At 36.1% G+C, this 12,952-nt stretch overlaps 2 protein-coding genes across 6 annotated transcripts in view; one reads left to right on the forward strand and one right to left on the reverse strand.

Moving 5' to 3' along the window:
• Positions 1-9,376, forward strand: part of CCDC80 (coiled-coil domain containing 80) — a 39,750-nt gene extending 30,374 nt beyond the window's left edge. For both annotated transcript variants that reach the window (XM_077118389.1, XM_077118390.1), the window contains 3 exons: positions 3,521-3,624; positions 6,098-6,178; positions 7,300-9,376. In XM_077118389.1, coding sequence (XP_076974504.1) covers positions 3,521-3,624; positions 6,098-6,178; positions 7,300-7,646 — 532 coding nt within the window. In that variant the 3' untranslated portion in view covers positions 7,647-9,376. The remainder of the gene's footprint in view (positions 1-3,520; positions 3,625-6,097; positions 6,179-7,299) is intronic.
• SLC35A5 (solute carrier family 35 member A5) overlaps positions 1,341-12,952 on the reverse strand; it is a 55,745-nt gene continuing 44,133 nt past the window's right edge. For 2 of the 4 annotated variants that reach the window (XR_013158539.1, XR_013158535.1), the window contains 2 exons: positions 11,802-11,877; positions 3,362-3,683 (listed from right to left, as the gene is read on the reverse strand). The gene's annotated coding sequence lies outside the window, so the exon portion shown is untranslated. Of the gene's footprint in view, positions 1,511-1,650; positions 1,753-3,361; positions 3,684-11,801; positions 11,878-12,952 lie in introns of those variants that run through there. The other 2 variants (XR_013158538.1, XR_013158536.1) reach the window with 2 other exon arrangements.

Here is a 12,952-nt window from a genome sequence, read left to right on the forward strand (position 1 = left end):
GTGTATAAACTTGGAAAGATTTGTTAAAACCCCATGTCTAAAGCAGTTACACATTTTAATTTGGAGCTTCAAGGTTAAAGTTTCTATTAGACCAAAGAAGAATAGAATTTTTCCTGAGAATATATATTATTACTATGGTTTTGAGTCTTTGAAAACTTTCTCTTAATTCTAAATAATCCCAGGACTGAAAGATGTATACCTACATAAGGGTGGCAGTCACTATCCCAGTAAACTGAGATTACCCACCCTCTTAAAAAAAAGTTATCATCTAGTTCATTAATGTTACTTAAAACCAGGGATTTAGGCTAGCCATGAGACCTTGAGCTACAGACATCTAGAGAAATTCTACTCATCGTCTCCAGGAGGAGACCCTTTTTACTCAGTATTATCATGGGTTTTGAAACTAGAAAAGCTCTTAATATCTCAGCCTGCAATTCTCATCCGGTTTGATCAGTTTGAATTTGGCATTTCTTTGATTCTTAAGACATGCACACATTTTCTATCTAAAGTCCTTTGAACTGCATAGGGTTTTAAGATTTGTAAATATATTTTCATTCTAAGGATAAAGACCTTTGGCCCAATGGACTTTTTTTATAACTTACCTATTTCAGGAACATACTTCTCTTGTGGATATTTATAATGGTTTATAATTAAAATTTGGATGTCTTCGGGCTCTGCCCAACTTGTGATCACAACTCATGAAATCATTCTGCTGAATTATCACTAATCTTAAGAAATATAGTTAAGTCGTCTATTGCTTAAAGGCATGAGTAAGACATCCCTAACTTTTATTCCTGGCTTCTCTACTGAGTGACCTTGGGGTAATTAGTTAAGCTCTCTGGGCTTTACTTTTTCATTTGCAAAATGGGGATAAATTAGTCTATTTAGAAGTCTGTTATGAAGGGAAAATTTAATACTTAAGGTAATATGCTTAGCTCAGCACCGGGTACACAGTAAATAATTAACAAATGTTAGTTGCTATAAATATTGGGGCAGTTATTCAAGTCCTAGTTAGAGAACTTTGTCATTAAGGGAGAAGTAAGAGAAGGAGACTTAATAAACACCCTAGAATTGAAATTCAGGTCAAGAGAAGTGTAAAAATAGAAAAAAAAAAAAAAAGAATGTTTTATGAATAAGCCAGTATCTGAATGGGAATTTTCCTTCAAATTTGCTGAGTTGTTGGTGAGTCTCTACAGCCTGGTTTCAGCTGACCAGACCCTGAAGCCTGTTTGGGTTTCAGCAACACTCATTTGCTTTAGGCTATAATTACCTTTCCCTGAGACAGAAGCCCCAAAGAATGGTTTCAGATGCCCACTGATTTGAAAATTCCAGTTAAGAGAAGCAAACACATGCATAGCTTGTTGAGTTTTTATTTACTGAGAAACTAAAGTGACAGAGAAGCGATTTGAACAAAATGTGGATCTGAGCCACATTCATATCTCTTGTAACATCCTATGGAAGTGTTCTCCTCCAGTGTCATGAGCTGAGGCCCGTATCTTGTTATGAAGGTCTGTGGGAGAAAGAATCATTGCTTACAGGAAATTACTTTCTCTCAGTTGTGTCTGAGACAGGGAGTCCAGATCCCATTCTACTCTAATCAGGACTGCATTCAGTGGTGCACACAGGTAAACAAATCAAAATATACCACACCTAAAACAGCTCCTTTTGGACACCATACACCTCATTTTGGGCTAGAAATGCTGGGCTGGTTTGGACACAGGCTGGCAGACCAATGCTGGCATAGTATACCTCCTAAGGAAGCAAGGAAAAGCACAGGAGACTGTTTGTAATCCAACAATAGTCACTATTTCCTTTCCCAGGAAAACTCGGGCAATCTCAGACTGTTATACCAAACACATCCATCTTCCTAGCCTGAGTGGAGATGTCAGTTTTTCGTTCCCTTTGAAGAAAAACAAGCAAAGGATGTGAATGTAATGTCACTGCAAGCAATTCTTGGCTCACTTTGTGACAGGCATCCATTTAGATTATATTTCATTAGACTATCATTTTCTCTCATTTTCCCAAACCACTCTTCCTTCAAGAGGCCCATTTTCTTTAGGGTTGAAAACTCTCATATTTTCTCTGAGGCTAGAAGGAGAACAGAGAGAAAAGCCATGAATAAAATCATCTGGTTTTCAACTCAGTAAGCATACTAGTACCCTGTGGTTGCCTGCCGCCAAAGGCAGAAAGCAAACCCCCTCTCCAGTGACTGTAGAGTTTGAGACAGCTCCATTGCCCTTTGGATACATACTCTCCTTCCTTCATACCCTTTTGGGGACCCTGATAGCACTATAGCACTAGCCAAACATCAGCAGCCTGAGGATGGTAGACTAGGGAGACTACTGGACTGGCAATCAGTGAAATCCATATTTTAGTCCCACCTCATAGACTGTGACTAGTTGGGAAAGTTACTTTACTTCTGTAAATCTCATTTCATCATCTGTAAAATGGAGAAACTAAGCCATGCCCTCACTAAACTCTAGTGAGGAATACATATTATGGAGGTGAAAAGTGGGCTATGAAATGATACACAAATTTAAGGATTAAATAAGTTATCATGTGGTATTGTGATAATGTCTGAGGTCTGTTAATGGACAAAATTCTTCATCTAGAAGCCTGAGGACTAAGACATGATCTTTCATGTTCCATGCTCTCATGTGGATACCTTACTTGATAAATTTTAGAGTTTAATTCTTAAAAAAGTAGATAATGCTGTTTTTGATTCTGGAGGTAAGAAAAAAACCAGACTTAGGTGAACTGAATGACATACTCAAGGACACCCTAAATTTAGCAGTGACAAAACTTGAACTTGTTTACTGACTACAAAGATAAAAGCTCTTTCCACTACTCTATTGAACTGGAGCTGTAAGAACACAAATCAAATTTAATAGAAACTCCAAAAAATGTGGCTCTATGTTTAGCTTTACTCCATTTCCTAGGGGTACTTTGTAAGTGTTAGTTCTTATTGATCACTGTAAGGCACATTTTAAAACCTGCATTTGCCTCTGAAAGAATCACTGCCTACTGAAGAAGGTACACAGGATTTTCTTTTTCCCAGGAGGCCTCTTTGACCCTTTGAGTCACTCTCCTATGACCTTCTTTCTGTTACTGCCATCTCCTTAAAATTCAGTTCTCTTTTTCTACTCTATTTCCTGTCCACTTTTCATTTCCTCCAAACCCTAGGGGGGAACTCAACTAGAACTTGAATTCTTTTTGATTCTCTTCTGAGTTCCTTCTTTGTCTCTCCCAATATGACCTCATCAGGCATGGTGACCACAGACTCATGCTTTACGTATCACATAGATGTGCAGGTAGGAAAGATTGTGAAGTTAAAACAGAAAAAGGCTTTAAAGAAGTGTGGTAATACAGTTTAATAGGTTTAGGAAGCTATGGAAGATTTCCAAGGGTCAGTTTTTTTTATTCTAAGCATAGTGAAAAACAGGCAGTCAAAGTTACTGTGCTTTCTTACACTGGGCTCCATTGTTTGAAGCTGTAATAGTGGCCTTTGCTTGTTGTCCAGGTTCCGATGGAGGAGGCGGTTGCTTGTGATCTCTGCTCCTAATGATGAAGACTGGGCCTATTCACAGCAGCTCTCTGCCCTCAGTGGTCAGGCATGCAATTTTGGTGAGTGGGAAGCCACATCATTACTGCTTCCCCATACCACACTTTCTTCCTGGTCAATTCTAAAATGGAACATAGAAGGTTAGATTATCCAAATATTCCCCAGTGCAGTCTGGAGATTCCCAGACATAGACCCTATTATATTGAATATAAAATTGCTTTCAACCTAGAGCCTTAGTCAGCTTGGGGTATATATATATTTTTGCAATATTCTCCCCTCTCAGGTTCTTCAATGAGGTATTTGAAAATATCTGCTGCTTTATTTTTAGTGATTTGTATTATCTGTCATCTTGTTTGTTTTTTAAGGCTTCTCTCAAGATCATAAAAGGGTTCCATTCTATTTACTTAGGAATCTCAGATTAAATGTTTCTTACAAAATAGGAATAACTTTGGGAATTAATAAATTAATTAAAGTATACTATATTATCATGATCTTAAAAAAGATTTTGATCCATAAGTGGGCAAAAAGAAGGTAGCATGATCTGATGATGTTACACAGAACTTCATTTTTAAGACAAGTAGTTCAAAAGGAAACACAATTTACTAATTTTTTGTATGGAATTCTTCAGCATTTTGAAAATGAATGCATGCTTTATTACCAAAGATTATTATTATAGTGGCCTTAAAAGAGCTAACATGGTTTTGAATATGGATATATAGAAGGAAAATGCACAGTACATAAATGTATAGTACTTACTACTATTCAACCAAGGAGATTTTAAAATCTAATTTTAAAAGTAGAAATTACAACTGAAATCTCATTTCAGATATGCCTCTGCAGTGGAAGAATTCTGATAGAGTCACTGGAAGGAAAAAAGTACCTAAGAGCCACAGATAAAATAATTCATGACTAGAACATGGATGGCTCGGCATTATTTCGATCCTTCTATTAGGAAGAAGAATCACCTATTAGTTATAAAGCTGTGCTTGATGTTTTAAAGAAAGTGTGTATATATGTGTGTAAATTTTATAAAGGATTAAGAGTCTGGGTCTTTTCTATGCCCCAGTACTTATAAGTACATTTCAATTTTAAGATGTGAAATGATAACCTAAATGAAGGTAGAAAAAACAAATTCTTAACAGTAAAAACTATTAGAAAATTAATTTTTGTTTATATTTCTTTTATCAAAGTTAATAATTTAAGGCCTGTGGCAACATGTATAAGATTTGATTGTGCCAGTATTCTTCGAAATATTTTAAATTATTTATAGCCAAACAATGGTTTAAATAAGACAGAAATTCTTAGCGCAGTTAATTACTCTTCACAATAAGATTATAAATGAAATTGTGCTTTGTTAATTTTGCTGCTTTTGGAGCAGGTATTAGATAATGCTTCATTTTTTAATCTCTGCACACAGGGTCTGTCTCATATCAGCATAAGCAAATCCTTTTGGAATATATAGGAAATGTGAAAAAGTAACGTTTTCCAGGATTAGTTAAACTCTTGGTTTTCCCTTTTTAAAACATGACTCACCAACATTTAGAAAAGAATACTTCACTTCTCTGGGAGAAGAGTAAAGGCAAAAAAAATTTTTTTTGGAATAGTATTTTGCCTGGATTCCTGGATTTTATCTTCTTCTTAAGAGAGCCCTTCCATGGCAGTTTCAATTTTATCTACTGGACAATAAATACCATCAATAAATAATAAATACCATCAATATTCACATTATTAGTTCCAAGTTATTGGAAATAACTCACTAGGCTGGAATTTTGTCTAAAACCATGAAATCTTGATATGATGATGACAGGCCTCTAATCCTCCTGTTTCCTTTCTCCTGAACGTTTTCATGTAAGCTTCATCTTCAAAAGAATTCCAACAAGCTACCAAGGTATGACATTCCCTCTTCCTGAAACTTTAGCTGAGGAGATAAAGGCAAGCTGTGCTTATCTCAGCCCTTCCCCTCTGAATCCTCTATGTAAGTTCTAAGAATCTGCCCTTTAAGCTAACAAATTTTGAGTATCGAAGCCAAGCTATTTCTTTAACAGTCACAATGAATACACTTCGAGGTCTTTTCTCTAAAAGAAGGGTTTCTATAAAAGCTGCAATACTCTAACTCTACTTTTTTCAGAACACTAGTCAGCTTAGATCATTTCAGATATTTTAATGTTCCAATGATTTCATTTTTGTAATCATTTAATAGAGTGAGAATGACAGTTTATGAGTATATTCTTCTATTTTAATATAGCAAAACAAAAACAAAACAAAAAACCTGACCCTGTTATTAATCCTAAAATCTGCAGTTGACCTTTTTCAAGGTTTAAAAAATAATTTATTGCTATTTATAATAAAAATAATAATTTTTATTATAATTCATTATTTTTATGGAAAAAATAAAAATGGATTATTCTATTAAATCACTTTATGTTTTATATTCTTTTAAATTTTAGGATATTTTTAATTGTCAGTTCTCAGGTCCTTGGCAATAAAAGATGATTTAGAATCTGTTCCCTAATTCTATGGTTTTCTTTCCTCTAGGTTTGCGTCACATAACCATTCTGAAGCTTTTAGGCGTTGGAGAGGAAGTTGGGGGAGTTTTAGAATTGTTCCCAATTAATGGTAATATGTTCTTATTTTAAAACAGTACCAAGAAATGTTAAATTCATTAAATAGTATTAAACTATATGCAAGCAGTGGATGTACCTTAAAGTTCACTGAATCCTCGTCCCACTTTATATAAGTGTGTGTGTGTGTGTATGTGCATCATATGTATGTAGGGGAAAGAGGTAGAGAACAATGACTAATAATGGTTTGCATATGAAATCATTAAAGAATGACAGAAAAATATCCATTTTCTTAACTAAAATAATGCTTTTTGTCTGTACAGGGTTTTGTGGTTTATGAAGCATTTTCATCCATGTTATTTAATTCTCAACAACAATTTTATGAGGCAAATAGGTCATATCTCATTTGATCCCTTTCAACAGATGAGGATATAGACCAAGCGAACTCAGAGAAGCCAAAAAAAATGATTAGTAACTGAAGGTTTCAGAAATCAACTCTAGTCCTTCTAAGACTGAGCTCTTTAGAGATAATGTGTGTAAAATACCTTGCATAAAGCCAGGCAGAGTAGACCCCCAGAAAGCATCAGCTCTCTTCTTTTCACCAATAAGATTTTTCTTTTCTTTCTTCTTTTTTTTTTTGGCATGGGCAGGCTTTGGAATCGAACTCGGGTCTCTGAATTTTTTTTTTTCCACCAATAATATTTTAAATGCCTTTTTCCTGATCTTATATAATTAGAATATTTCACCTTCGACAATGAAATAATTCTTTTGTTACAAAGATGACAGTGTTAAAGGGAAAACTAATCGCAAGAAAATTAGTGACTAAGCTAATTGGAAATAAATTAAGAAAAACAATAAGATCATTGTTAGTGACAATTTTAAATAGATATTGACAGGATTAAACTATGAACTGGTTTTACATTTTATAACATTCCTATAAAAGGGAGATCATGTGCCCCAGAGTTTGACACTAATATATTTTAGAACAATAGGGACATTTTAATTTCTAGTAGAAAACAACAATAATCTTAATTGGATTTTTTAAATTGGATTTTGAGCGAAAGAGAACAGTAACATAAGTCTTTTCTTTATTCTGACAGTAATTTTCTCTCACTTTGATGTTTTCCTGATTTCTGATTCTTTCATTCACTAACAACTGTTCTCATCTTATTCTAGGGAGCTCTGTTGTTGAGCGAGAAGACGTACCTGCCCATTTGGTGAAAGACCTACGTAACTATTTTCAAGTGAGCCCGGAATACTTCTCCATGCTTCTGGTTGGAAAAGATGGGAATGTCAAATCCTGGTATCCTTCCCCAATGTGGTCCATGGTGATCGTGTATGATTTAATTGATTCAATGCAACTGCGGAGACAGGAAATGGCCATTCAGCAGTCACTGGGGATGCGCTGCCCTGAAGATGAGTATGCAGGCTATGGTTACCATAGTTACCACCAAGGATACCAGGATGGTTACCAAGATGACTACCGTCATCATGAGAGTTACCACCATGGATACCCTTACTGAACAGAAATATGTAACCTTAGCCCCGGTCAGTTTCCCCTGCAGCTCCTAAAGCCCTATGTGGTCAGCTGCAAAAAGAAGTTCTTCCACACTGCCTACTTGTCCTGCCTTTTTCTTTCAGTGTTCTTCCAAGATTAAATAAATAGCAAACTTTTGCCTACTCATGAGTTGTTATCAGAGCTTTAAATCCTTAAGACATTTAAAAGAATTATTTCTCTAACTGGAGGAGATCTGATGTAAATAATTGTACTGAAAAGTTATTTTTCATTTTTAATAACATTATTTGGTAGACAAGACTATAAAGTAAGTATTGTTAAATCTCTCTTTTACTTTTATATTAATAACTCTTTTACTAGTATTAATTGGTAAGCGAAAGCTATGATTGTTGAAGAAAATTAATCAAAGAATCATGGCACAACTATTTTCAAGAAAGACGAATGAGAGAATAGATAGCTTCTTGACATTTTTGAAAGGTCAGTCCAAAAAAGACTAAGATAGCTCTGCTTTGTACTCTGTGTTTCTTTTCATAAAGCTTGATACCACAGATGTCCAGTGATATGGGCCATCAGAAGGTAGGGAAAGTAACAACCATAGCTTTGTTGTCCTAACCATTTTCTGCCCAGTTCCTGCTATCTCCAGTGTCTATTCAGAGCTAGATCAGAGGCCAAGAATAGAAATCCCTAAATCCTCACCAGGATCTGACACTGCAGCCAAAAGTGACATTTCCAGAGGTTCCATTCCTGGCATGGAAAATTTTGACTGCTCACAGTTCTTTCTTGTACTTATTTCTAATGGGCCTATAATCATACTGGCATCTTGTAAAGAAAATTATTACAAAGTAGGAGATTATATCCAGGACTTCTTTTTGTTTTCAGAAGCAAATGTTGGGCGGGCCACAGTGGCTCAGCAGGCAGAGTTCTTGCCTGACATGCCGGAGACTCGGGTTTGATTCCTGCTGCCTGCCCAATAAAAAAAAAAAAAAAAGTAAATGTTGCTGTTACAATTGATAAAATTGAAAGGATAAAATCCTTATTTTTGAAAAGAAGAATTTAAAAAAATGTATGGCATAACAACTAAATTTCTTCCCTCTCACTATCTTCTTTCTCAACCTTTTCCTTTCTTCCTTCCCCTCTTCTCTCCTCCCTGCCTCTCTCCTTTCCCTCTTTCCTTCCTGCTTTTCTTATTTTTCTTTTCAGCAAATATTTACCAAATCCCTCTATAACTTGGTCCTCAGGCAATCAGTCTGATTAAAGCAGACTGATTAGCATTTTGCTTTTATTAACTGATTCTCCAAATTATCTTGCAATTATTAACTCTAATTCAGATAATCACTGCTTTCAAACTATATGTAGTATTTGCTTTAATACTGTGGCTATTGCCTTTACATCATCTGGACTTTGTTATAAATAATCGTAAAAGCAGATTTTGGAGCTAAAAGAAATCATTTGTTTTGCCTCTCAAGCCCCTTGAAAACCATTCATTCTTGCTCCTGTTTTACAAGCAACTGAGGTCCAGAAAGTCTGTGATTTTAGAATACAGTTCTTTTGTGTAAATTATGGTCCCATCCCGCCTGTCCTTGGCAGAGAGCATTCCTGCTCTTTCCTTTTGGGCAGTCAGTGCCAGCTGCTTGAAATGTGCAGGCAGGAGAGCCAGACTGATGTATATTGCTCTTAAATTTCTGCCACAGTGAAGCACAGATCAAAATCACCAATAAAAATTATTTCTTTACCATTGTTTGTGAAGTTACGTTGTGATAATTTCTAAATAAGGGATCAAATATTCTGAATTTCAGGAAATAATGAGGGAATTTCATCTCCCAAGGAAACTAACTAGATAACAATAATAGAAAATTTACTTATAGAATAATATTAATAGATTTCTGGCTCCTACAACCAAAAAAAGACAATTTCTCATAATGAGATTACTTTTTCAAGCATTCCTATAGTCCCACTGGCATTGAGAAAATAATCAGTAATGATTCTGTACTTTCTTTCCTTTAATGAGTGGGGTGAGAAGTCATGCCATCATCTGGAGTGCCGTAGAGTAAGCCATGGCTGAGCAAAGGAACCAAAACACATTCAGAGGAAGATGCTTTCAGTAAATGTCCTCCAATCCAATATGCTGGACAAATACAAAGTATATCTCAGAAAATAGGAGATTTGGAGAATTAGATAACCTAAATCTCTTGTCTTCTGGGGTACAGACAAGGTTGTCAAAAATATTGGTACTGCTTTTTTATAAAAGCATTTCCTTGAATTAAAAAAAAATGAGGAAGAAAAGAATACATTCTTTAAAGAAAGATTGTGGAAAAGCACCCAGTAGAGTTGAGAAAATCTGGAAGACTCAGAGGACACAGCCTTGTCAAGGTTCCTGGGTTGCCATACTATCTTTCCATGTATTTTCAAGGACTGCTTTCCACTACGCCTGATTTTTTATGCTAATGAGATGACTCAGGGCAGAGCTAGCTACACCAATAAGACCAACCATGTGATTAGAACGTTGGGGCCTTGAGCATTTGATATCAGCCCAAACTCCAGGAAAGGGAGAAGGGTTGGAGATTAAGTTCAACTACATGGTTAATGACTTGGTCAATCATGCTATGTAATGAAGCCTCAATAAAAACTTTGGGCAGCAAATCTTGGGTGACCTTCCCTGGCTGGAAGTACTGTCATACATTGATATACCTGGAGGGAAACATATTACTGAAGATGATGGAAGCTTCACTCCCAAGCCTCATCCTATGCACTTTTCATTTGGCTAGTTCACATTTGGGACCTTCCCAGACCCTGTGCTTTTCTTCATTTGGCTTGTTCATTTGTATCCCTAGGTTATAATAATAAATATAATACTTTGATATTTATTATAATCACAGTGCTATATTTATATTTATATGGGTTCTATGAGTTGTTCTAGCAAACTATTGAACTTGGGAGTCTTTGGAAACCTCAAGATTTGTAGTTAGCTGGTCAGAAGTGAGAGTGATCCTGGAGACCCCTGAATTTGGGTTGGTGTCTTAAATGAGGGCATTGTTGTGGGGAATGTGGCTTCAGACTGTGCCCTCTAATGCTGCAGTTTGGCAAACTTATCCTATCCTCTCTGGTATTCAGAAGCTTGGACAAAGGGCAGACTGCAGAGACCTTAAATATTAGTACTTTCCTTCTAGAAAGCAAAAGAATTTTGCTTTTTCCATTCCTTAGGGTGAACAGATGTGTCAAGGGGGCTGGGCCATAGAGGAGTGGGTGAGGGGGTAATTTAAGTAGCTTAGCTAAATGACCTTAGGCAAAATTTTCTTTGGCTTTCTTCCTCTTCATCAGCATTCTTTCCCACTCTCTTGGGCTTTTTGTCTTTCCCAAGCCCCTCTCCCATGATCTTTTCTGGCTCTCAGATGGCTACAACTGATTTGGTGTAACTGATAGAATAAAGATATCCCTTTCCAGGGATATCTACAATTCAAAATGAGATCCTTGAAGAAGGAAGGAAGTAGGGAATACCTTGGCAAACCTTCTGGTAGATTGCCAGTCCTTGCTGTAAGAAAGTCGTATTTTCCTTCCTGAAAATGTTAGAGAAAGAGGAAATTCCTCCTGTAGCCTTTACCATCATTCAGTTTCTATCTCCCTCAGCCCTCTTTCCTATCTTTGGCTTACTTCTTGTCATGAAGTGTCTTTGGACAGCCAAATTAGAACAGGATAAGTAGAAGCAGGAATATGTCCAAATTTGGCAAGACCTGGTTAGAAATTGCTGAAAGCCTTGATATGTGAAAAGAATCATCTGACCATTTCAGTTCTTAATTCTGAACACAAACTTGTAGATTAGGCTCAAGTTATATGATGACTGAAATATTTATTCTATTTTTACTATTTTCTATGTACTTTGCTAGAAATCAAATACAAAAATGAAAAAGACATTTCCATGTACAGAAGTTCACAAACTAAAACCGAGTTCAGTCACGTACACAGATAATTATAGTCTGCATAATCAATAGTGGGTTCATGTGAGAGGGAGGTGGGGAGAAAGCAGCAGGGAAGAGATGATGAGTGATAGTATACTATTGGAGGCTAGAATTGTTATACTGCTCTTCCCTTTGGGCTCCACATAATTTGAAGAAGTATTTCACATGGCTCCACAGCATCATGGTCAATGGCTTTTAGAGATACTCACAATCCAGGCACTGCTTCCCCTGGAAACTTATCTCTCTCACATTTAAGAAGTTGTCTGGATGTTCATGAAAGTGCCACTGGTATGAAACAAAATGAACAAAAAGTAGTAAATCTGTAGAAGAAAACATCAAGATTGAATACTCTTAATCTCATACCATGACCTTTGAGAAATGTGTTTATTTACCATCTCCAACTTGAGGGCATGCACTGATCTATTTATCTATAATCTACTGCCCGTCATAAGATCAGCTGTGGCTGAGGCCAAAGATAGGCTATTGGCTACATAGCTATGTCCTACTTTTTTCCTAATTGGAGGTGAAGATATATGGAGGACAAAATTGATATATACTTAGACTGGAAAAACTTGATTTTTATCTCTGGGGATATCAGGATGTTTGGTTTTTGACACCTTGCCAAAAGCAGTGGGATTTTTATGATGATTCTTTTTTCTTTTAATTTTAATACTTTTATCAAGAAATCTTCACACATACAGTCCATACATGGTGTACAATCGTTCACAATATCATCACATAGTTGTGTATCCATCACCATGATCATTTTGTAGAACATTTGCATCACTCCAGAAAAAGAAATAAACAGAAAAGAGAAAAACTCATACATAAAATACCCCTTACCCTCCCTCTCATTTACCACTAGTATTTCCATCTACCCAATTTATTTCATCCTTTTGTCTCCCTATAATTTATTTATTTTTTAACCTTATTTTTTTACTCATCTGTCCATACCCTGGATAAAAAGAGCATCAGACACAGGTTTTCATAATTATACAGTCACACTGTAAAAGTTTTATCTTTATATAATTGTCTTCAAGAATCAAGGCTACTGGAACATAGCTCAACAGTTTTGGGTACTTCCCTCCAGTCACCCCAATAACACCATAAACTAAAATGGTATATTGATATAATGCATAAGGATTGTAAGAATTCGAGAGTTTTGCCACACAAAGGAGGACTCCAAGAGACGTTCTCTCATGCAACACGCAAGGGGTTTATTTTCCACACATGTGTGGGGCTCGCTGAACACGCAGGAACAGAGAGCCCCAGTCTGAGTTTGCAAAAGCTTTTTAAAGGGTAAGATGAGGGGGGTGGGGGTTGAGCATGGGTCACAGGTGCTGTTTTGCAAAAAAGCAGA

This window comes from Tamandua tetradactyla, chromosome 10 (assembly GCF_023851605.1).
Source record: "Tamandua tetradactyla isolate mTamTet1 chromosome 10, mTamTet1.pri, whole genome shotgun sequence".
Classification (NCBI taxonomy): Eukaryota; Metazoa; Chordata; class Mammalia; order Pilosa; family Myrmecophagidae; genus Tamandua; species Tamandua tetradactyla.